Raw genomic sequence first — 26324 nt, forward strand, 5'->3', positions numbered from 1 at the left:
TTCTCCAGCCACCTTTGCCAGAACACGCAAATTTGTTTGCTCTCGCTTACAGCTCTGATTGCTCACACTAGTTGCCGGTAGAAAATTTCTTTTCCGATGCCTGCACTCGTCTGAAAATTTCGACAACGTACCTGAAAATGAGCATCCCATCCCACTGACAATAAATGTCCATCATCAGGTGAATGGCATCAACATATATATATCAAACAAGTACTATCAAGACCAACTTTAAACACCTTTCCAGAACAAGACCGTCCATGTTCAAAGCACAACGATGACCTCACTAACGGTGTACATGTCACCCGTTTCAAATAGAGCGGAACCCTCAAAGAAGAATTTACATGATCCAGTTCCATCGATAAGACTCAAATCCTATGTTCTATAAATCTCGTTCTCTAATGTATACAGACATCGAAAATGAACTTATTTACGTACAAGCTTCGTGCAGACAAAATGGCCATCCATATTTACAGCTTCTGAAAATATGGGATGCTGCTTGAAAAATTTCAGCAGCTTGGATTATGTTATGTCCACATATGTATGGAACAACAGTATCCAAAGCACCTCTGGTTTCTTTTCTGGTGGTGATTATCCTGCTGATATACTGAGCCTCATCACTTTGAATGCTCTTGATGCCAAAATTAGGCAGGCTCATGAGGACGAGTAGCCCAGAGCGAGCTCAAGGCCCGAAGGCGTTGGAAGTACTCTCCCAAGGCAAGAAGGCCTCGAGCAGCCTGGCGGGTTGTGAGGATGCGCGACATCTGCTGTAAGGTCTCCCGCCGAATATGATCAGCCTGTTTGGGTTAAAATATCATTTAGTCAGAAAACATGGAATAATAAAACTCCAACAGGAAACAGTTGGATGGTGGCATATAACATTACCTGGGTCACAAAGCTCACGAGAGCTTCCAATCTCTCCATGGCATTGGCCATCTGCGGGACATAACTGCCTTCGCCCAGTTGACCAGCTGCCACAGTCTCGGCCAGAGTGTGCTGGAGTTTATCCATACCTTGCGAAAGAGCATCTTCTGCTTGTTGACATGATTGTCTAAGGTTGTGAACATCCAAAGCTTGTTGGTCTGTCAACGGGTCAAGGTGAGGCTGAAGAACCTGTAATATATATACTCAAATTCAGGAACTTAGTGTTCAAAAAATATGCTAAATGAAATTGTTGCATTGAGGGATTTCCAATAGAACAGTAAGGCCATGTTTTGGCGAGGGATTTCCAAATCCCAAGAGATTGAGGCCAAGTAAGTAACAAATGAACCACAAAATGTTAGTTATAGGAGATTAGTAATGAGACTTGCAAAGACATGTACGAGAGATTTGTAAATGATCATTTCAAGGAGTGATTTCCAAATCCCTCTAATCCCCTCTATCTAACAGTTTGAGGTCCGTTCCTTACTAAAAATGGCCTATCTAACAGTTTGAGGTCTGCTCCCTTGGGATTTGAATGTCCCTCACCCAAACATAGATTACCTTAAGAATCTCTGAAGGGCGAAACCCTCCAATCCATGAGAAAAACCGTTCAGCTGATGTTTCCCACACCCCAGACACCACATAGAAAACGTCGGCTTTCGCAGCAGTTGATTTCATGCTGAAAAGCTCAAAATAGTGATTCATGCCACTATCCACAAGGAATCCAAGCTCCACATCACTTATACAAGCGTGCAAAGCAGTCCTCAGTTCACAAATTTGCCTGTTTTGTTCTTCCATCCATTGTCCATACTCCATCTCAAATGTTGTTACGCCTGCAGAACTTGGAGTTTCAAATTTTAGAATACGAGGACATGTAATAAAGGCAATGACACAACACAATGAAGATATAGCAGAAAGCATACTAACAAATAAACCTGAGTTTATGGTGCCAGAAAATCCAAGAGGATTACTATCCAGTCCACCGCCAATATACACGCCCTGCTATAATTTACAAGGAGAGAAGTTATATCAATTATTTTTTTTCTTCGAAATCAATCAATAAATTGTTATTACATAAAAGCAAGGTAATCTCCTACCAACCTGTTGTCTTGCTCGGTCAAGTTCTTGCTCTAATTGAACAAGCTTCAAACGACTTGTTTCTAACTGCTGAACATAGGCCTGTGTAGGAAAACTCATAAAATTAGTCCATTGTATCACTAGTTGCATGTATGATATCCTTTTAAATACATAGTACACTTCCTACCTTCTTTCGCATCCGACTTTTACGAGCAGCCTCCCGATTTTGTGCAAGACGTCTTTGTACCTAAATATTCGACACATAAATAATGTCTAAGCTGCTGGTGTGAAAGTACTAGCTACCATGATGAATTTTACTTCAACTAATACTTCACCAATTTCATTCTCCATTCATGAATCATGACTAATCTCTGAAATCGTGAACATTAACAAAACAAGCATGACAATAAAAGAGGAATTGCAGGTCATTCCACCTCTTAACCTATATTGTGAGACTCTTTCATCAAACTTTAAAAAAATGTTGATCTGTAAATCTGTATTTCTTGACGACGTGCAAAAAATGACAACAGATCATGACAAATTATGAAGTGGGCATATATCGAAATGAAATATCTATATATCATAAAGAAGAATCATCAGCGAAGAGTCAGAAGCGATGCTGGCAGTACAGTTACCTACATGCTTTGTTAAAGAAAGAAAAGAGGTCACCATGAGCGTGAAGCAGAATTCCGGTGTTCTTACCTTGTCCGTAGGTTTAGTTGTTTCTTGGTCATACTTGCTAGAAGGTCCCAGAATTCCATGGGAAGTGTCCTCTGACTGGAGAAATCCAATGACAACAAAAGAGTTGAGAAAACAGACCAACATGGGCGTACGTGCGCCAGGAAACAAGAAGAAAAAGCATAAATTGCAAAAGTTCACCTGGTTATGTAGTTTAATGTCTTCATCCAGTATCATGGATGCCGAGGCATTAAAATTGCCACTACTCCTAAAGCTTTCATCCCACATGCTAATTTGGTGGATAGGCTCATACACTCCCATCCTTCTTGAGGTGACAAACTGGGTGGATGGAGAATTCATGCTACTGGCAATGGAAGAAACCCAATGAACATTTTACACATATAAAAGTCGATCGATATGCCAAAACCGATATCCATCTAAAATAAGGTCTAAATGTATACGAATTCAAACGTAAGTAATAGTATACTGGAATTGCTAAATAGTAAAACAAAAAAAAAGCTGCGTTACAATTTGATAAAAATAGAGAGAAACAAGTATATCGCAAAACTCCGATGGGACGGAAGCTCACAGAAGTATCCGTAGCTTCTGAAGAAATTATCACTAGTGTAGAGTTGCTAAGGTGATACACACACACACACACACACACACATATACATATATATATATATATATATGTATGTATGTATGTATATACATATGCATCATATAAAACGATGGAATAACTTGAAGCTTTGAGAAGCATCATGGTTTCCTATACTTTAAGCACAGAAACGAAACGTTGTTATACCATATAAAATATTGTATCATGCGTTGAAACTGCACAACACCTGAACAGAGAGAGAGAAGGAGATGGAAGAAGCAGGCAGAGGTGGAAGGACGGCATATATTTTGAGATTGGGACACAATACTAATTAAGTCAACCCAACAACAACTACAAACAAACTAGTTGCTTTACTTCTCTTCTTCTTCTTCTGCTCCCTATTCTCGGAAACCAAACATCTCTTCCCAGTTCCCCCTTCTTCCTTCCCACAAAAACAAAAAAACAAAAGGAAATCAGAAACTCACTGAATATCTGAAACTGAAGCAGAGCAATTGGAAGTTGAATCGGAAACCCTCGCTCTAGCTGCTGCTGATCTCGGTAGACAGTCTCAGCTCTGCAAGTCCCATCATCGACTTTGATAGAGAGAGAGGGAGAGAGAGAGAGAGAGAGCACGACAGCTTATTATAATAAAATAGACAAAATTTTCAACCTTCTAATCCCCCTATTATTCTAATTCAATCTTTCTCATTAATAAATAAATATATTCGCAATCACTTATTCATCATTCACCATTGCAACTTGTTGCTTCCTCTAATGCTTCAAATCACTGCTCCACTCCCTCCTCCATCCTGCTTATATATATTCATGTGCTCATTATTTTCATTCAATATTATCATTCATCATTGTTTTGGTATTTCGAGTCTTCTGGCCAATTCCTCATTTAATATATTTCCTTTTCTTTTTCGAACAAAAAAATTCTCACTTTCTTTTAAAATATAAAATAAATAAAAACAACTTTCTCATACAACCCTTAACTACTTTTTCCACACCTCTCCTTATTTTTTTAGTACTTAATTAGTATCTTACTATTTAATCTTTCATGTATATCCCTCCCTATTTAATCTTTCATTAATTACCATCAAAAAGTAGGAAAGGTATATATAAAAGATTAAATAGTAGGATACCAATTAACTATTAAAAAATAAAGAAGAGTGCGGGAAAAGTAGTCAAGGTGTGAAAGTCACAACCCTATTTCAAACCAATTAATATTTGTGTTCTTTCTCTGCTGTCTGAGAGCTAGTGTGAATGTGGGTGTTAAACAGAACAGAGAGTGTGTGTGTGACAATGTCAAAGATTAAGATCAACGAACGAGCGTCGTAATCCTCATCCTCCCACAATAATATATCGCACCCACAAGAGAATTTTTAATATGATCGATAAACGAGATGGTACATCATGTGTTATTATACAAATTATAAGATTCGTGTATTAAAAAATTAATAACTTAAAAAATAAAATTTTCTACCACTTATATAAAAATAAATGATATACCACCGGTGTTCCCGTCACAATAAAAAATTTCTCCCCATCCATGCTAATGTGCGCACTAGGTGGATGGCTCTCCTACGTCTCTACTAAGTTCCTAACCTACGCTTTTGACCAAACTACGCACCCCTCGAGTGTCCGCTCGCGTCGTATTCCCGGTTTGTTTGAGGAGAGCATTGGGTTCGGAGGGCGTTTGATGTAAACGCGCCATGTAGAGGCGTGAACAAGTACGTAGAGGAAGTGAGGGGAGTTGATAATTTCGCGGGAATGGAGTGGCAGTTTTTGGAGGTGGGGTCGGCTTTGCGGGCTCTTGTCTAATTGTCTAATTGTCTAATTGTCTAATTTGTTTCAATGGTCTAAAATATCCATAATATTCTAATATTTTTATTAAAATATCTGTGTTTTTAGACTATCGATATTTTAGACCTTACTAAGTCACTCATGTATCTTACCATACAATGTATAAAGTGTAAAATATTGTACTAATTCATTATATATAAATGATTATGGTGTGTTTAAACTTCTTTCATTAATTACTACATATTTTCTACACTCACAATATTTGCCAGCTCACTATATAATCAACTTAAATCAATTATATCTATCATGCAATGCATTTCCTTTCAATTTTTTGTGATAAACTAATAGATATTTGACTAAATAAACATCATGCAAAGTTTCAATAAAAATTTCCAAGTTTTTTTTTACAATTTCCGTGGTTTTTATTCAATTTTTATCGATATCCATAATATCCTGATATTTCCATCGAAATTTCCGTGTTTTTGGACTACCGATATTTCCAATATCATTGATATTTTATACCTTGTTTATCTCTAATTTGGGTTTGCTGTTGGGGTTTGAACCTTTTTGAGAGTGGGAACAGTAACGGCTACAACAATATTCATACTGCTTGTTTCTCGCTATTTCAATTTCAATTTCAATTTTCACCGTTTAATACAACGGTCTAGTAGTATTCATTTTTTTCTATAAATGAGATGTCTTAAATTCGATTCTCACTAAAGACGAATTTGAACCACATTATTATTAATTCATTGTGAGGCTAAACACACCCTCTCTCCCTTAGTTTAAAATACATAGATAATATCGTTTATTCAAAAAATAAAAATTTCAATTTCAATATTCAAGCCATGCACTAAAGCTCTACAAAAAGAACTACATGGTGGACATATGAATTCTACAATGGATATTTTTTTTGCTGCTTCCTACTATAGGATATCTCGGACATTTAAATCGTTAAATTTTTTTATCAAAATTTAAAATATGTGATAGTTAAAAGCTATAGATATTGTGACACACCCCGTCCCGAAGGAGGGCATGCTGGCCGTCACGTGAGAGTGACGTAACCATTTGCACAGTACGGAAGCTTTAATTATACAATTTATAAGTTAATACACTCGAAGGTGAGTCCTAATTTTGTCCAATCTGTCAGAACACCGTCGAATTCCTCGTAGTCGCCACACCTTTGTGATTCCTGAACCTGGAGGGGCGCAAAACCAAAATTGAGTGGGTCAGTAAAACAATTCTTTTCCAAATCCAAACATTTCTCAAAACGTTGTAACCCCTCTCCGTAAAACCTGTATACTTTCCCAGAAATGTAAAATATAAATATACATATATATTCTCAAAACTTCATTTTTTACTATCTCAACATTTTTCTTTATCAATCAAGCCATGCCATGTCTAATTCAACAGTTAAGTATGGATGCATCAACAATAATCATATCAGGTGCAAGAAAGTAATCAACCGGAGGCCCTCTAATAGCCTGTACGGTTGAACCTAGAGCTCAAAATCTATCACTCTCACACTCTGCCGGAGTCACTCCGCGTGACCTGTACGGCCTTCTGCACACAAGTTACGCTCTAGTGCTTCTCATAAATCATCTGTGCACATAATCTAAGGTCACCCACCAGTCGGAATCTCACTAACACTCTCGCGACTGGCCTGTCGTACCCACTCCGCGTGGACTGTACGACTAGCATCTACTTGGATCCAAGACGAGCGTGCGATGCGGTGAATACTATAAGCACTAAACTATGGTGCAGGATTTGAGCTCAATATACATCAACATCATCATAACAGAAATAAATACTCACATGTGCGTCCACCGCACCAATTCATACATATGCATCATATATTAATTCATGCATGGCATTTCAACTCACATTTCTATATACTTTTCATATCAATTCTATGCATGGTATTTCACTTCCCGTTTTTCCACATAACTCATATGCATTTCATTTTAAACTTATTTTCATTTCAATTCAATTTCTGGGAAACGTCAAGTATATATATATACGGAAAACAAAACTGCCCACTCACCTGGAGTTCGCCCTACAACTCCCTAGCACCACACATCAAGGCGTCATGACGATCGGCGCCTAAAACAATAATTAATTCCAACCTCAGAATTCATATCGATAGAATATATAACTTATATAAAATACGTCACTACGTAGTTCGATCCGGAAAATCCACCACTCAGATTTTAAATCCATAACTTCTAGAGGTCCACAATATACCTCTAGGACAACTTCCTAAAATTTCATTACCATCCAACGGTCGGATCTCCGTCAATTTCCAAAACTAAGTGACGGTTAACATTTTATATTATGGACTTACAATTCCAATTCCGGAAGATCCGTAACTCGGATTCCCAATCCGTAAGTTCCAATAATCCTCAAATATTACGTATTACAACGTATCAAAGTTTGGTGATGATCCAACGGTCGGATCATCAATTCACATTTTCACCTAATGTGAAAACTATAAAACGTTATTCGAACACCTAACCAACAATCCTTAATAACTTTCTCATACGGTGCTCAATTTGGGTATATGAATATACCACGGTGATCTACTCGACGTCACGGACGTCGACATATTTTTAAAATAATTTTATTTATTTTTTTTTTTTAACTGTAGCACCTTCTTCTTCCTTGGGTCGCCGGACTGGTTTTTCCGGCGGCCGTTTTCTGGGCAGTTTTTCAAATTGCCATAACTTTGTCATTTCTCAACGAAATCAAGTGATTCAAAAACGAAAGTTGTAGCCCTTGAAGAGACAAAGAGAATGATACCTTGCACAACACCTAGTTCGCCGTGGTTTTGCCGGAAACTGCCTCGAAAGCCTCGGAGGTCGCCGGAAACTGGGTATTTTTCAAATGAGTATAACTTCTTCAATACTCAACGAAATTGAGTGAAACAAAAAGGAAAGTTGTAGTACTTGACGCGACGAAGAGATTGATACCTACCTCGACTCCTAACTCGCAGGGGATTCGCCGGAAAATGCCTCGAAAGCTCCGGCCAAACTTTGAACTTGTCGATCTCCGTGTTCTTACGTCCAAAAACTTCCAACGAAGCACTCCGAGCTTCCTTGGGACCTCACTAAGCTCGCTGTGATCTTGTTTTAGCCTAAAACGTAGTCATTTAGAAGATCATGAACAGTACCATTTCACGGGAACTTTGAAACTAGGGTTTTCCGAAGCAAAACTTACCTGAAATGGATACCATCGTGATCGTGGAGGTTCCAGGAGTTTGATGGTGGTCTTAACTCCGTCGTTGGTAGAAGTTTAGGGTGGTTTTGGAGTTTGTCCGTGCACTTGAGAGGGAGAGAACAGAGAGTGAGAGTTCGTGAGGGAGGAGAGAGAGAGACAGGGTACGGGAAAGAGGGAAGGATTTGAGGTGTGTGGGATCCTACCCAATCCCCAACTACAAAATTCTATCATAAAATTTAAGTCTAAATCTCCACTCTAATTACCAAAGTTTAGGAGCTTAGATATAACGAACGTGAAAATTATACCTTAGTCACGTACTAGGGACATTTCCGTTAATTCACCATCACGAGTGTAAAACTTTGGGACGGGCTGTGACAATCTACCCACCTTATAAAATTTCGTCCCCGAAATTTCATACAATCATAATCCACCAATACTCATAAATTTTCCTCGGGTAAATCTCTCTCATCCGATTCTCTTTCTCTAACATAATTTTCTACTGAATGATTTTCTTCACAAAACTTTTACCACTTACTCTGTCTTAATTCTCAAGACTTTCTTTTTCCAATCCAAAGTTATCATTGGTTGCTTATCAAGTTGAATCCGGATTAATCTCCAAAGGTTGAACCGGAATCATATGCTATGAATTTGCAACATAGGGACAGAGCATCGAAGTATAAAATACGTTATGCACCTTAGCCACTTCTGAAGGCATCACAAACTTGTATGCAACTTTGTCGATTCCTTTAATGATCAAAACGGACTGATGTGTTCAAGACTTATCTTGTCTCCCTTTCTGAATCTTACTATTTCTGTTCATGGTGAAATTTCCAAAAATATCAAACCATTTACCTTACACACTCGATTAGTGGCATATCCATCTGTTAATCTCTTTTGTCATTCCTGGCTACTTTCAGGTTAACTTACTCACCTGAATATTTTGAGGAGACTCGTCCATAGTCTCAGGGCCCGCAAGAACTCTTTTTACAACTTCTGTCCAACACAAAGGTGTACTATAAGGTAACTTGGTAACCAAGCTTCTTGTACGCTATCCAAAACTTAGAAGTAACCAACATACTCAAAAACTTAACAGTGTACATCGTCAAAATTGCTTTCTTTAATTCCACATAATTTGGCACATACGTCCCATTCTCTTGCATAAACATACCATCCAATTCTGCCTCGGTTAATTCTTGAATTCCTTCGTCAAGCATTTGAGTCTCGAGTACGACCTTACCAAATAGGCCTAACTTGAAATTTAACAAGTATAACTTCTTCTCGATCTTCCATTCTTAATTTTTCTTCCGTTGGTTTTCAATCCACAATATGATACTCTTGGCAAACGTGCCAGATATTAATCTTACTGTAGTCTTCTCAGCAAGTGCTTCAGCTAGAACAATTTTACGATCACCCTGGTCGTACAATCATAATCACTAAGTAACTCAATCCACCTTTGTTGTTTAAAATTAAGGTCCTTCCGAGTAAACAAATATCGGAGACTCTTTTGATTTGTAAAATCTTGCATTCTCACTAAAATATAATGTCTCCATAACTTCACAGCAATGATGGTAATCGTGACTTCCAAATCACCAGTAGGGTAATTCATCTCATGAGATTCCATTTATCGTGAAACGTATGCAATCACCCTAACATTTGCATCAACATGCCTCCAATACCATTCAAGAAACATTTCTAAAAATTTATGATTACCACTATCTTCTAGGAATACTAAAATACGTGCATGAGTGAGGAAATACTTCAGTTGTTGAATCCTTTGCTCACAATTTCCTTCCCACTCATACATAACCTCTTTTCTCAACAGTCTCGTCAATGACAAAGCAATGACTGAAAAATCACAACCATCCAAGATAGCCTGGTAAGCTAAGAAATTCTGAATCTCAATTATGGCTTGTGGTTGTTCCAATTTTTTAATTTCTGTTACCTTTTAAGGATTCACTTGAATACCTTAAGAATATAACAAATCTTAGAATGCCACTTGATTCATTTAACTTTAGCCTTTGCTAAACTTAGCATACAACCAACATTCTCTCAATCTTTGCTTCATCGACTTAATACGTTTACATGCTCTGCTCTGGCTCAGAATATGCCAGAATATCTTCAATGAAAATGATATCTATTTATCAAGGCATTATTGGAATACTTCATCCAATAATTCATAAAACAGCATGAGTATCCATATAGCATCACCAAATTTCATAAAGACTATAACGAGTCCAGAAAAACAATCTTAGGAACAACGTTACTCATAATCTTCAATTGATAATAAACAGACCTCAAGTCAATCTTTGAAAATATACAAGCACCTTTGAACTGATCAAAGGAGCGTCAATACACCACAATGGATAACGGTTCTCAATCGTTACCCGATTCCATTATCTATAATCAATGAATAGTCTTTAAAGTCCATTTTCTTTCTCACCAACAAACTGGGGCTCCTCAAAAGTGTTGTACTAGGTTGAATAAAACTTTTGTCAACCAATTCTTTCAACTAAATTTCCAATTTTCTTAACTCATCCTGAACCAATCTCCAATATAAATTTATACCTGGTAACAAATCAATAATGAACTCATATCTCTGCCTGAAGACAATCCAGGTATACTTTCAAGGAAGACATCAAGAAAAGTCTAACCCCTTTAACATCCTTCACACTACTCCGAGCAACATCATTTAGCATCACATGAGCTAAGTATTTTTGGGCAGCCTTTCAAAAACAATCTCTTTGCTCTCACAGCATAAATAACGGCCTGACTCAATCCACTTTGCATACTTACAAAAGAAATCTCTGGTCATCCAGATCGATGGAAAGTACTGGTTTCCCTTAACATTCCGTCTTGTCACAATTATAACCAACCAATCTAATGGAAATAATTTAACCGACACAATACATACTCTATTACTACTAAGCATTCTGAATAAGTATAATACTAACATAAAATAATCTACCGGGTTACTTACTTAACGAATCCACGAATAAGTTATTAATATTACGGTCTGCAGCCCGCAATACTGATAAATCATCGTTGTCTCGATAAGTAGGCAACCACTCTCAAAGATATAACATTACTATTTTGATACTCAATGCAAAATACATACACTCGTCTCAACTACATTTATTTACTATTCTCAAGGTAATAACATACATAATAAGAAATATATCAGCCGAAGTTAACTAGAATGATCAATACGACTGATTCAACTCTTATCTCAATAATACGTCGGCCGGATCCACTCCGCGTGGTCGGTACGGCCGAGCCTATAACTCACCAATTTCTCATGTGTCAGTCGAATCCACTTCTCATGGTCTGTACAGCTGAACATATAACTCATCAAATCTCTCTGTACTCACGGTCAATCCGACCAAACTACTAAGTCCATAACTCTGCTGAATCGACACTATGATATCATGGAAAATTGTTGAGTACAACTGATTCTAGGGACGATTCACAATTCTGTGTCCCCTCTGTTCACATAAACACATTCATTAATTTCACATTTCCCAAAGTGTTAATTTTGTACCTGTTGCACAAGGTACATTTCCTTTACTCGAGACACCTTGTCTCAAATATCTGGGATTACCAGTATATCCATCACTTTTACTCTGACCAGCGACATTAAAACCTTAGCTGGAAGAATTAACTCTAGCTTCACTTCTTTCGAAGCTCTGAATCTTTCTATATCCTTGATATGACGAATCATTAACTTTATCGTCTTCTTTTGATTCCCATTCATTTCTTATTCTTCTTTATTCTCGTTGTTCATGTTCTCAGAGTCCTCAAGACTCAACAGCATCTCGTATATTCCTGGTAAGAAGTACAATGGATAGTGATCACCCCAAAAATACCACTTCCTTTTGTCACCCAGCCTAAAACAACATAACACCTCCACCAAATTAACAACAATATATGGATGGAACGAGGCAAGTCTGAAAACTTTCTATAATATCCCTCGATCATCACCTTCCTTGTCTCATATTTGTAAATTCTTGTTTACTACCATCGATAAATGCCGGAGGGATAAACTTTTCCTTAAACAAGTCCTTAAACAATTTTAAATCGGCTGATTCCTCTGGTGACAACAATTAACAATCCTGTTTCCACCAGGATACAAATTCATACTCAAAACCAGGTAGTCGTCTCGACCCCTGTCAGAAGGAAATTTCCTTTGACTTGCATATTCCGAAACATCTTTTCCAAACGGTTAAACCGTCACTTCGTTCCCTCAGGTTCATCATTTCATAAGGTGATTCAAGTTCAACTCATTACCCATCTTAAAATGTCCCTTTAGACAATAGACTGAATCACCATAGTAATAGTTTCCCCCAAAACCGCTAAATTAGGGAGACTAAGTTCCTCTAACTAAGTGGCTTGCTACGAGGCGGTGTAGTTCTGACAGAATTCACTAGAACTTCTCAAGATGTCTAAGATTGCAACCATGCTCTGATACCAACTGACACACCCCGTCCCGAAGGAGGGCATGCTGGCCGTCACGTGAGAGTGACGTAACCATTTGCACAGTACGGAAGCTTTAATTATACAATTTATAAGTTAATACACTCGAAGGTGAGTCCTAATTTTGTCCAATCTGTCAGAACACCGTCGAATTCCTCGTAGTCGCCACACCTTTGTGATTCCTGAACCTGGAGGGGCGCAAAACCAAAATTGAGTGGGTCAGTAAAACAATTCTTTTCCAAATCCAAACATTTCTCAAAACGTTGTAACCCCTCTCCGTAAAACCTGTATACTTTCCCAGAAATGTAAAATATAAATATACATATATATTCTCAAAACTTCATTTTTTACTATCTCAACATTTTTCTTTATCAATCAAGCCATGCCATGTCTAATTCAACAGTTAAGTATGGATGCATCAACAATAATCATATCAGGTGCAAGAAAGTAATCAACCGGAGGCCCTCTAATAGCCTGTACGGTTGAACCTAGAGCTCAAAATCTATCACTCTCACACTCTGCCGGAGTCACTCCGCGTGACCTGTACGGCCTTCTGCACACAAGTTACGCTCTAGTGCTTCTCATAAATCATCTGTGCACATAATCTAAGGTCACCCACCAGTCGGAATCTCACTAACACTCTCGCGACTGGCCTGTCGTACCCACTCCGCGTGGACTGTACGACTAGCATCTACTTGGATCCAAGACGAGCGTGCGATGCGGTGAATACTATAAGCACTAAACTATGGTGCAGGATTTGAGCTCAATATACATCAACATCATCATAACAGAAATAAATACTCACATGTGCGTCCACCGCACCAATTCATACATATGCATCATATATTAATTCATGCATGGCATTTCAACTCACATTTCTATATACTTTTCATATCAATTCTATGCATGGTATTTCACTTCCCGTTTTTCCACATAACTCATATGCATTTCATTTTAAACTTATTTTCATTTCAATTCAATTTCTGGGAAACGTCAAGTATATATATATACGGAAAACAAAACTGCCCACTCACCTGGAGTTCGCCCTACAACTCCTTAGCACCACACATCAAGGCGTCATGACGATCGGCGCCTAAAACAATAATTAATTCCAACCTCAGAATTCATATCGATAGAATATATAACTTATATAAAATACGTCACTACGTAGTTCGATCCGGAAAATCCACCACTCAGATTTTAAATCCATAACTTCTAGAGGTCCACAATATACCTCTAGGACAACTTCCTAAAATTTCATTACCATCCAACGGTCGGATCTCCGTCAATTTCCAAAACTAAGTGACGGTTAACATTTTATATTATGGACTTACAATTCCAATTCCGGAAGATCCGTAACTCGGATTCCCAATCCGTAAGTTCCAATAATCCTCAAATATTACGTATTACAACGTATCAAAGTTTGGTGATGATCCAACGGTCGGATCATCAATTCACATTTTCACCTAATGTGAAAACTATAAAACGTTATTCGAACACCTAACCAACAATCCTTAATAACTTTCTCATACGGTGCTCAATTTGGGTATATGAATATACCACGGTGATCTACTCGACGTCACGGACGTCGACATATTTTTAAAATAATTTTATTTATTTATTTTTTTTTAACTGTAGCACCTTCTTCTTCCTTGGGTCGCCGGACTGGTTTTTCCGGCGGCCGTTTTCTGGGCAGTTTTTCAAATTGCCATAACTTTGTCATTTCTCAACGAAATCAAGTGATTCAAAAACGAAAGTTGTAGCCCTTGAAGAGACAAAGAGAATGATACCTTGCACAACACCTAGTTCGCCGTGGTTTTGCCGGAAACTGCCTCGAAAGCCTCGGAGGTCGCCGGAAACTGGGTATTTTTCAAATGAGTATAACTTCTTCAATACTCAACGAAATTGAGTGAAACAAAAAGGAAAGTTGTAGTACTTGACGCGACGAAGAGATTGATACCTACCTCGACTCCTAACTCGCCGGGGATTCGCCGGAAAATGCCTCGAAAGCTCCGGCCAAACTTTGAACTTGTCGATCTCCGTGTTCTTACGTCCAAAAACTTCCAACGAAGCACTTCGAGCTTCCTTGGGACCTCACTAAGCTCGCTGTGATCTTGTTTTAGCCTAAAACGTAGTCATTTAGAAGATCATGAACAGTACCATTTCACGGGAACTTTGAAACTAGGGTTTTCTGAAGCAAAACTTACCTGAAATGGATACCATCGTGATCGTGGAGGTTCCAGGAGTTTGATGGTGGTCTTAACTCCGTCGTTGGTAGAAGTTTAGGGTGGTTTTGGAGTTTGTCCGTGCACTTGAGAGGGAGAGAACAGAGAGTGAGAGTTCGTGAGGGAGGAGAGAGAGAGACAGGGTACGGGAAAGAGGGAAGGATTTGAGGTGTGTGGGATCCTACCCAATCCCCAACTACAAAATTCTATCATAAAATTTAAGTCTAAATCTCCACTCTAATTACCAAAGTTTAGGAGCTTAGATATAACGAACGTGAAAATTATACCTTAGTCACGTACTAGGGACATTTCCGTTAATTCACCATCACGAGTGTAAAACTTTGAGACGGGCTGTGACATATTGTATACTCCAGTGTACCACCAAAATAAAAGTTTATTGAAGCAAAACCACAAGGAGAAACGACTTGTCCCATAAAACATATCATATTGCCACTAGAAATTAGTATTACAAGACATTAAAACTATGAAACCCAAAAACCAAACCGAATTGTAAGAAAAAAACCGTGAAAAATTGTGTTGACCAAAAATGTCAAAAGCAGATTAAAAACCTGACCGATTCAGAACATACCAATTTTGGTCTTGATTTTGAAATTCATGAAACTGTCTGAAACGAACTGGACCAAGTGAATTAAATTATTATTATTATTATAATTTTTAATTTAATGTTGTAGGCCTTTGTAGTACCATACCTAAAGCCCATATCCATTAAGTCTTTGTTTTTATCTATATATTCAAGCCTAATACAAAAAAGTCTAAATGTAACTCCAAATCAATTTAGCACTGTCAACCAAGCCCAAAATCTAGTCAATGTTTCAAACCCTAAGTCATCATAACCTTTCATTCATCTCTCAGCTATCATATTCTCTCAGCTATCATATTCATTCATCGCTCAACCATGGAGGCAATCTATCTCTTACGAAGATTGATGGAAAGATATAGAGATGGGAAAAAGGATTTACACATGGTCTTTATAGATTTGGAAAAAGCGTATGATAGGGTCCCAAGAGACATTCTTTGGAGGATCTTAGAGAAGAAAGGAGTACGAGTAACATATATCCAAGCTATAAAAGATATGTATGAAGGAGCAAAGACTGCCGTAAGAACTCATGAAGGACAAACCGAAAGCTTTCCCATAACTGTAGGATTACATCAAGGCTCATCCTTAAGTCCTTACCTTTTTGCGTTGGTAATGGATGAGTTAACAAGACATATTCAAGATGATATTCCTTGGTGTATGCTTTTCGCAGACGATATAGTGTTGATAGATGAAACTCAGGAAGGGGTAAATGCAAAGCTTAACCTTTGGAGAGAAGTGTTGGAATCTAAAGGTCTTCGCCTAAGCCGATCAAAGACAGAATATATGGAGTGCAAGTTCAGTGCAGATGGAGGCCAAAACGAGTTAGGGGTGAGGATCGGAGATCAAGAAATACCAAAGAGCGACCGTTTTCGTTACCTAGGATCTATCTTGCAAAAGAACGGAGAATTAGATGGAGATCTCAACCATAGAATACAAGCTGGATGGATGAAGTGGAAGAGTGCATCTGGCGTGTTGTGTGATCGCCGTATGCCACTGAAGCTCAAGGGAAAATTTTATAGGACGGCAATAAGGCCGGCGATGCTGTATGGCACAGAATGTTGGGCGGTGAAGCATCAACACGTACACAAAATGGGTGTAGCGGAGATGAGGATGCTTCGTTGGATGTGTGGGCACACGAGAAAGGATAAGATTAGGAATGAGGATATCCGGGGTAAAGTAGGAGTAGCCGAAATTGAAGGAAAGATGAGAGAAAATCGGTTACGGTGGTTTGGACATGTGCAAAGAAGGCCTACTGACGCTCCGATTAGAAGATGCGACTATGGGACAGAGGTTCAGGGCCGAAGGGGTAGAGGAAGACCTAGGAAAACTTTGGAAGAGACTCTAAGAAAAGACTTAGAGTACTTGGATCTAACGAAGGACATGACACAGGACTGAGCACAATGGCGTTCTAAGATTCATATAGCCGATCCCACTCAGTGACTTGGATTTTCCAAGTCTCCTACCGAGAAGTTTTCCTCACTCGAAAAATTAAGGGAACACTACCCCAACCTACATGCTCCACTCAGAAAGCTTCAACATACAAGCTTCAACAAAAGAAAATTCAAAGAACTTAGCGAAGAAGGCTTTGGTGTATTTAACACAATACGTTGAAATGAAGGAAAACTTATTTATTGATATCCCCGATAAGCTACAAATATGTACATATACATGAGTCAAAATAAACAAACAAGATGGAGCCTTCACAAAGGTTGCTTAGGAGAAGTCTCAGCAGTCGGTAGAGCCCCAGAAAGAGAAGGCATCGGAGGGGGATCATTCGGAGCCTCAGTACTGGACAGAACCCTAGAAGGAGGAGGCATCAGAGGTTGATCATTTGGAGCTTCATTACGCGGTACAGCCCCAGAAGACGAAGGTAATAAATGCCTTTGGAACAAACCCACAAATCTCTGATGATCAAGTAAAACCTGACCATCAGTTTCCTTCATCTGGTTAAGCTTCCTCTTCATGTTTGTAGCATAGTCATGTGCGAGCCGGTGCAACTGTTTATTCTCATGCTTGAGCCCTCTAATCTCCTGTTTGAGACTCATCACTTCGGCCGCCAATGATTCAACTTGGCGGGTTCGAGCAAATAGGCGTTGGGCCATATTAGACACAGAACCTGCACACTGAACACTGAGAGCCAGTGAATCCTTAACAGCTAACTCATCAGACCGTTTGGAAAGTAGTCTGTTATCTTTGGGAGTGAGAAGGTTCCTGGCCACCACCGCAGCGGTCATATCATTCTTCATCACGGAATCCCCAACGGTAAGAGGACCAGTAGGGGAGACGAAGGATGGGCGCCATATGTTGTCTGGAGAAGGCGGGGCTACCTCTTCAACAAGGTTCAAGTCAAAACGACGGTCGGAGGGGCCAGACATTTTCAAAGGTATTGAAGAGAGAAGAGGTCGGACAAATCAAGATCTTAGAAGTGCAAGAATGGAGCTTCTACTGGTGGAGATTCAAGTGTGCTTTGGAACTTAATGCCAGCCCCTATAAAAAGCTGCACTTGACGGAGCTTCAGACATCGAAGAGGCGCCTGCTCAGAAATCGAAGAGGCATTTGCTTTCTCAAAAGCTGGGCTGCTTAGAGACCACGAGGGTTGATCTCATAAATCGAAGAGGTGTTTGCTTTCTCAAAAGTTGGGCTGCTCAAAGACCACGAAAGCCGATCTCAGAAATCGAAGAGGCGCTCGCTTCCTCAAAAGCTGGGCTTCTCAGAGACCACGAGGGCCGATCTCAGAAATCGAAGAGGCACCTACTTTTCCAGCCTTGTCAGCACCTGTCACACGCACACTCAGCTTTGCGGAAATTATGGGTATTCTGTCGAAGACTTCTGGGGAAGTAGAAAACACATGAATCTTACTGTCCAATCACCCACTTCCCACACGCAGCAATAGCTCATGGGTACCACAGATAACTTTGCCAAAGTTCTCTGCCAAAGTTGAGCACGTGAAGCTTGCAGCTCCCACTACATCGCTCTGACCAAGAAGGGTAAAAGAATAGCAAAGAAACAGCACTAACAAAGTTTAGACCCATAAATTTTGAAGGTCTAGCTACCATATTATTACCCACAAGGGTAAAGGAACAGTACCACTGTTGGATAATTGGAAAGTCCCTGTGTGTCAACCTCTGTGCCTCGTGGCAAGGTAGACTAGCAAACATGCCCAACCTTTACTCACATTCGAGAAAACACTCCCAATAAGATTGCTTGCTCCAAAATCGAAGAGGCACCGTCCTCCGAATCTCGAGAGCCAGACTCTCAACATGACTACTTTCTCAAAAATCGAAGAGAGGGTAAAGGAACAGTACCATTGCTGGATAATTGGAAAGTCCCTGTGTGTCAACCTCTGTGCTTCGTGGCAAGGTAGATTAGCAAACATGCCCAACCTTTACTCACATTCGAGAAAACACTCCCAACAAGATTGCTTGCTCCAAAAATCGAAGAGGCACCGCCCTCCGAATCTCGAGAGCCAGACTCCCAACATGATTACTTTCTCAAAAATCAAAGAGACACGGCTCCCCGAATCTCGAGAGTCAGACCCCCAGCATGATTGCTTTCTCAAAAATCGAAGAGGCATCGTTCTCCGAATCAATCGAAGAGGTGCTCGCTTTCTCAAAAGCTGGGCTGCTCAGAGACCACGAGGGCCGATCTCAGAAATCGAAGAGGCACCTTCTTTTCTAGCCTTGTCAGCACCTGTCACACGCACACTTAGCTTTGCGGAAATTATGGGCATTCTGTCGAAGACTTCTGGTGAAGTAGAAAGCATATGAATCTTACTGTTCAATCACCCACTTCCCACACGCAACAATAGCTCATGGGTACCACAGATAACTTTGTCAAAGTCTCTGCCAAAGTTGAGCACGTGAAGCTTGCAGCTCCCACTACATCGCTCTGACCAAGAAAGGTAAAAGAATAGCAAAGAAACAGCACTAACAAAGTTTAGACACATAAATTTTGAAGGTCTAGCTACCATATTATTACCCACAAGGGTAAAGGAACAGTACCACTGCTGGATAATTGGAAAGTCCCTGTGTGTCAACCTCCGTGCTTCGTGGCAAGGTAGACTAGCAAACATGCCCAACCTTTACTCACATCCGAGAAAACACTCCCAACAAGATTGCTTACTCCAAAATCGAAGAGGCACCGCCTTCCGAATCTCGAGAGCCAGACTCCCAACATGATTACTTTCTCAAAAATCGAAGAGACACTGCTCCCCGAATCTCGAGAGCCAGACCCCCACCATGATTGCTTTCTCAAAAATCGAAGAAGCATCGTTCTCCGAATCTCGAGAGCCAGATACCACATACCACTTTTTCAAAGTGCTCTGACAGAGTTAAAACATGTGAAGCTGGCAGCTCCCACTACCATGCTATGACCAAGCAGGGTAAAGGAATAGCATTACTACTTGTTGTTAGGGAGACTCCTATATATGTCGACCTTCATCCCCAACGGACAGGCAGACCTGCAAAAATGCTCAACCCTTCCTCATATCTGAGAGGGCACTCCCAACGAAGCCTTTCAAAATATTCAGCTTTCTTTCCCCCCGATAATACCTTTGCAAACAAGCTATACTAGAGCAAGAATATCTTATATCATCAGGGTTAAAAGCAAGAGTATCCCATATCATGCTTTTTCCCTGTCTTTTCCTTTGGCCTTGTTTTTACCTGCAAGACAAGGAGAAAGAGAGCAATCAGTCAGCACTTGAAATCAAGCTCCCAGCCAGGAACTGACAGCCTGGAACCCCTTACCTGATTACTTACCTGGCATTGCTCTCGAGTACTCATCTTCAACATCTTATGTTGCCAGGGAAGATACCGCATCTGCTTGAGGAACAGATAGGGCAAGTGCGAAGGATACAAGGAAGCATGTGGAGACAAGCGTAACAGCACACGTGCCGATCCATCCATTACTCTGTCAAAAGCAAAAGTATCCCATATCAGCAGGGTCGAACGTACTCTAGATTTGATGGACTTGTTTTGACCCTCAAATTCTTCAGTCGGCCTTATACTCTGGAGGAAACCAGAAAACCCTCCAGCTCAGTTCAAGAATAAGCCTGTGGAAAGTTACTTCTTCAAAAGCAAAAGTATCCCATATCATCTCTTCTCATTTTTCTTCTCTTTATTCTTCATGCTGCTGCAAGATGGGGAGAAGGTGAACAATCAGCCGGAGCTCTGATTGCTTACCTTGTCTGTCACCTCTTTCAGCAAATCCCCTAGCTCGGCGACTTGGGGGACTCCTACTACATGGTTTGTATCGCGCTTGACCAAGCCTGAAACTACAAGTAAGCTTCAAGTGAAATTGATACATTACCTTGTGCATCTCCACCAGTTAAAGATACCACCCCTGGATGGAGGAAGAGTACTTCCAGAGAAGCTGCCACATCTACCTATGAGACAGATAAGGCAAGTCAAGATGATACCACACTTCGATACTTAGAAGTTTCGTGATTACGAGATCATTCTCCCACAATATTTCCTAATGTCATTTGTACTCTAATGTCATTTGTACTAAATCATTCACTTGTACTCACTAAAGGAGAGCTTGAACCTATGTACTTGTGTAAACCCTTCACAATTAATGAGAACTCTTCTATTCCGTGGACGTAGCCAATCTGGGTGAACCACGTACATCTTGTGTTTGCTTTCCTATCTCTATCCATTTATATACTTATCCACACTAATGACCGGAGCAATTTAGCGAAGATCACAAAAAGCGACCGTTTTCGCTACCTAGGATCTATCTTACAAGAGAACGGAGAATTAGATGGAGATCTCAACCATAGAATACGAGCTGGATGGATGAAGTGTAAGAGTGCATCCAACATTGTTGTGTGACCGTCGTAGGCCACTGAAGCTCAGGGGAAAATTTTATAAGACGACAATAAGGCCAACGATGTTGTATGGCACAGAATGTTGGACGGTGAAACATCAACACGTACACAAAATGGGTGTAGCAGAGATGAGGATGCTTCGTGGGATGTGTGGGCACACGAGAAAGGATAAGATTGAGAATGAGGATATCCGAGGTAAAGTAGGAGTAGCCGAAATTGAAGGAAAGATGAGAGAAAATCGGTTCCGGTGATTTGGACATGTGCAAAGAAGGCCGACTGACGCTCCGGTTCGAAGATGTGACTACGGGACAGAGGTTCAGGGCCGAAGGGGTAGAGGAAGACCTAGGAAAATTTTGGAAGAGACTCTAAGAAAAGGCTTAGAGTACTTGGATCTAACGGAGGACATGACACAAAACCGAGCGCAATGGCGTTCTAGGATTCATATAGCTGACCCCACTTAGTGGGAAAAGGCTTTGTTGTTGTTGTTGTCTCCCCCTCTCCATCTCCCTCTCTCCCCTTCTCCCTATCTCTCTCTCTCTCTCTCTCTCTCTCTCTCTCTCAATTTTCACAGTCTCTCGATTTTCTGTTTCTTTCCCTCCCATTGCGATTTAGGCACTGAAAGGCGATGCAAAAAGAAGATGGAGCAATGCTTCAACTTCTCTCCTCATCCTCCCTCTCAGACCATCGTGCTTGCCTCACATATACGGTCTCTGTTTAACTATGTTTTGGGCTTCTCATAAAGTTTAAAATAAAAGGCAAATGAAATGAGCTAAGACCCAGAACCGTTTGGAAACCGAATTAGACCTGAAACCTTCTGGTCCGATTTGATTCGGGTTTTTTTTATTACTATTGATAAGAATCAAATTGGACTAAACCTTAGTTTTTTTGGGTTCCAGTACCGCTTTGAGAGGTGAACTGGACTAAACCGAACAATGCCAACTCCTAATTAAATAAACAATAGAGTAACAAATTATTTCAAATTTTCAATATCAACTAATGTGTAAGGGTGAATTGACATGCCCTGAAATCAAGTACATAAGTGCCACGACTTATTTGACAATGTAATGTGTTAACGCTCAAATATGGTGACGTCAACAAAGGACAAGCACGGTCAACCTTGGTGGGTGAGAGTTTGTTGGAAGTATGCCCACAAAGCTACTCATTTGATGTAATAGCTTTTTATAATACTTCTTGTGTTAAACTATTATATGTTTAATGAAGGGCAAAGCTTATTGTTAATCACTATTTATTGTATTATGTTAACTCAAGCGTGAGTATGACTAGTCCCAAGCGTGAGTATGACTCGTTTGCAGAAGGTTATAAGACGAGATTTTGGACTATTTAGAGGTCTTGCTTGAGGATGCCATTGATGAAGAACGAAATGATCTAAGGGAATTTTGAATTGGTATATGAAGAAGGTTTGAGCATTTTTTTCCTTGAGTGATTTAGAGGCTTTGGTAAAGCGAAAGGAAAAGATTTGGAATATAGACTGACTCACCTTGGCATTAGCAAATCCAACGGTTAAAATCAGTGAAGAATATCGAAGGTAATTTCTTACTTTTCTTGCGCACTTAATGAGCATAAAGTTTCATCATTGTGAACTTTAAGGCACGTTATTCAAGGTCGTGCATCTAAATCTGAAACATCAATATTGCACTCCAAACATTGGATCACCAAATGAAGAAAGAAGATTAAAAACGGTATGTATTCTAGCTTACTCTTAAAGACATGGTTTTTGGATAACTATCCATCCTCAAAGGGAACAAGTTGCCTTTCAGATACATAGTTAGAGGCAATTGTGGGACCATGATTTTCTAAGGGCGGAGTAAAGCTGATTCGAATATCGATACCTCATAAGTGAGGTCATGAAATCACTAGCTACAAGCAGAGCGGGATCAGACGGGGCAATGGTGCCACCATCATCCTGTTCTAAGGCAATAGGCAAAGTCCAAGCAACTCCGCTGGATAACCATACTTGTTCGGCAAGATAGAAGATCTGATTCAGATATGGACACAACCAGATTCCTCATAAATCTAGGAGTTCCTACAATCTAGGTATTGGCATGCACCATAAGTAATCACAACTCCTAGAGGGTGCAATACCTACTTCTAGATATCCTCTAGGATTCTCCCAGCTTTGAATAAGGATTCTATCCTAAAAAGGTCTGTCCCTATAGAAAATACATACACATAAGGTTCATGTCTGGTAACGCAATCTCAACACTTTAACTCTCTTGCTCACTTCTTGAGTCTAAAATTACTTACTAACTTGAACGTCACAGAGCCTTTGGCCAGTACAGCCATCTTCTGTCTTAGGCTTGCTCCCAATTGTTCTTTATTTCGCAGGTTACTCGAATTTGTGGCTCCACCATCAACGGCGGTGAGCAGATTTGGTTCCAACAATCATCTCTATAAAAAAAACTCATAAAATATAAGATCATTTAGTCATCGAACTGCAGAAAAACATATAATTAGAATTGAAAAAATAAATAAAAGTGTTATGAACCATTTAGCTATTTTCTGCAGTTAATTGACTAAATGACCTTTATTTTCATTGACTTTTTGCACATATGATATTTGCAGAATGACATACAACGTTGATGATTCCAATCACAAAAAAAAAAATTTGTGAATTAATTATAAAGCATTCTCATTTTTTGAGTAGCCAATGCTTATTCAAATAAAAAAGGAAAACAAATACAAAGTTGCATTTGCTTAGCACTTTGTAACGAAGGAGAATTCTCTCTCCTCCTATTTATCTCCCCTCATATCTCCTCATTTCTTTCCAGCCATTCATTTTATTGCCAAACTAATTCAAAGCTCAAGATTAGGCCACATCACTACTTAGACTTATAATTGAAAAGAACAGGGAAGAGAAAAGCTATAGAAAGAAAGGAGGAGATGGGAGAGGAGAAATAGGAGGGAGGGAATCCATGTTCCTTAGGGATAGACCTACATCTCTTACTTTTTTTTTTTTTTTTTTTTTGCCAAGAAAGTAAAATTCATTGAAAGAGAAAGGTACTACAAAGTAAGAACAACTCAAACAAAGAGTCCAAAATAGCCAAGCAAAAACCCAACTCCACAAAAAAAAAAAAATTACAATCAAATATGCCCAAAAAGAGTAGCTCATAGCAACGTTCAAACATAAAAACCTAGACTTGAAATAATAAGCAACCACCTCCACCAAATCAGCCGCCCACCACCGCAAATTCGTCGCCACCATTGAAAGAAAGACCAAAGATCCAAAAGAATGAACAAAAAACATGTAACGCTCCATCCCGACATATGTCCTGGATCAACACTTGACGTCATCAAGTATTCGTATATCTAACATACCCCGTCTTCGGGATACGGACAAAGCACAACTCAAGCTATGAATTGCGTAGTGATTTTCGTATACTTTATGGTTGTATCTAACCTCCTTGTTAGACTACCTTACGTACCCTAAATTGGGATCAAGTCATTCATAGTTCACCATTTGTTAAACTCTAAACTTTTTGTAAAATACTTCTAGCAAAAAACATAGCGTACCACACTACACATCAACCATAAGCCAAACAATAATTGTCATCTTGCCATGCACACAGGTATGTCATTCACACAAACATGATTTCTAACACCATTCCACAATCACATCAATCAATAACACATACAATGCATCAAAATGCAGGGCTAGAGCAACACAGTTCAGCAAAAGCCTACATCTCCGAAGAATTGGACTTCAGACCACTCAAAGGAACCAAAATACCAAGCGACTTCTATTTATCTACTCAAACATATCACTTGTACAATCAGTGCATACGCCATGGGAATGATGCATTGCGCAAACAAGAACTCGGATAAGCTGCGAAGCTCGTGTAAGTGACAATAATACGACGTATGCGATAATAATAGAAAAAGGCCATCGATCATAGTTTATAAACCTTAAATATAAATTCATACTTATGAAATCATAGTCAAGTCACTAAACGCTTCGAAAGAGTCACCCAGACATCCAACGGCTTTTCTAATTCAAACCACAAAGATTCTCAAACATTATCGTTCATAAATACACTAAAAACTAGGGTTAGATGAACGTAGTTCAGCCGAAGCCTACATATAAGTAATCGAACAGGAAGTGGTCCCCCATAGTGGGTTAACCAAGCAGAGCCACCCTTGAGAAGGTAACCAAGTAGGTAGTGACCCCCATCGCGGATTAACTAAGCAGAGTCACACCTACGAAACTATTAGGCAATGATCACCCATCACGGATTAACCAAGCATGATCACCCCAAAGTATGTATGGCCATAGGGATTGCCCATCACGGATTAACCACGGATTAACCAAGCATGATCACCCATAAGTATGTATGGCCATAAGGATTGCCCATCACGGATTAACCAAGCACGATCCATAAATAATATAGTCCCTTAACGCAGATTAACAAAGCAGAACCACCCCTATGAAGGTAACCAAGTAGGTAGTGACCCCTCACCGCAGATTAACCAAGTAGAGTCACACTTACAAAACTATTAGGCAGTGATTATCCATAAATAATATCGCCCATCGCATGATCACCCCTAATTCTTCTTTGCTTGCCCGTGCAAAGAACTGTCTTCCGTTGATTTCTTTTTCTTCTCCGTACCGCACCAATGTAAAAAAAACCTAATTCTCCTTGTCTTCTTCTTTGGTGGTGTGGCACGTCGACTGGCAAGAGCCAAGAGTCCATTGGCATGGCTAAGGAGGTGGTGTGGCAGGGGTCATTGATTGTGCTACTTGGCTTGACTAAAGCCAATGACTAGCTCAACATGGGCCGAGGAAGTGGTGTGGCATGGGCCATGGTTTGGGCTGCTTCATTTAGGTTGCTTGCCAAAAATGAGGAAACTGCTTGAGTTTCATTTCTCAGCTGCCGTAGATAGAGCAGTTAA

The 26324-nt window shown here is 39.7% G+C and overlaps 1 protein-coding gene and 1 long non-coding RNA gene across 5 annotated transcripts; both read right to left on the reverse strand.

Annotated features, from left to right (window-relative positions):
• Positions 1–211: 211 nt before the first annotated feature.
• LOC126632799 (transcription factor TGA4-like) lies at positions 212–4120 on the reverse strand. Of its 4 annotated transcripts, none has more exons than XM_050303525.1 (9): positions 3760–4120; positions 2875–3034; positions 2698–2772; positions 2183–2242; positions 2020–2097; positions 1854–1920; positions 1480–1751; positions 883–1110; positions 212–794 (listed from the first exon to the last, which is right to left on the reverse strand). In XM_050303525.1, the coding sequence occupies exons 2-9, from the start codon at positions 3031–3033 to the stop codon at positions 642–644; spliced, it is 1092 nt and encodes a 363-aa protein (XP_050159482.1). In that variant the 5' UTR covers position 3034; positions 3760–4120; the 3' UTR covers positions 212–641. The 4 variants fall into 4 exon arrangements, with proteins under 4 accessions (XP_050159482.1, XP_050159423.1, XP_050159360.1 ...); XM_050303466.1 differs by having other exon boundaries at positions 2875–3037; positions 3760–4119; XM_050303403.1 differs by lacking the exon at positions 3760–4120 and adding an exon at positions 3482–3731 and having other exon boundaries at positions 1854–1917; positions 2875–3037.
• A 1870-nt stretch (positions 4121–5990) lies between these two features.
• Positions 5991–15341, reverse strand: LOC126633211 (uncharacterized). The gene is made up of 9 exons (XR_007627002.1): positions 14974–15341; positions 14731–14890; positions 14557–14625; positions 13801–13859; positions 8297–12954; positions 8054–8213; positions 7880–7948; positions 7125–7183; positions 5991–6278 (listed from the first exon to the last, which is right to left on the reverse strand). It is a non-coding gene; the product is annotated as an uncharacterized LOC126633211 (long non-coding RNA).
• Between the last annotated feature and the right edge of the window lie 10983 nt (positions 15342–26324).

Source organism: Malus sylvestris, chromosome 1, assembly GCF_916048215.2.
Source record: "Malus sylvestris chromosome 1, drMalSylv7.2, whole genome shotgun sequence".
Lineage (NCBI taxonomy): Eukaryota > Viridiplantae > Streptophyta > Magnoliopsida > Rosales > Rosaceae > Malus > Malus sylvestris.

Bases quoted from the DNA above. Each gene is read 5' to 3' on its own strand.
- LOC126632799 (XM_050303325.1), bottom strand. From the start codon at position 3,501: ATGATACAATATTTTATATG. The intron at 2,098-2,182 runs GTAGGAAGTGTA...TTTCCTACACAG, and splicing joins AAAGTCGGATGCGAAAGAAG to GCCTATGTTCAGCAGTTAGA. The intron at 1,111-1,479 runs GTAATCTATGTT...TATATATTACAG, and splicing joins GCCCTTCAGAGATTCTTAAG to GTTCTTCAGCCTCACCTTGA.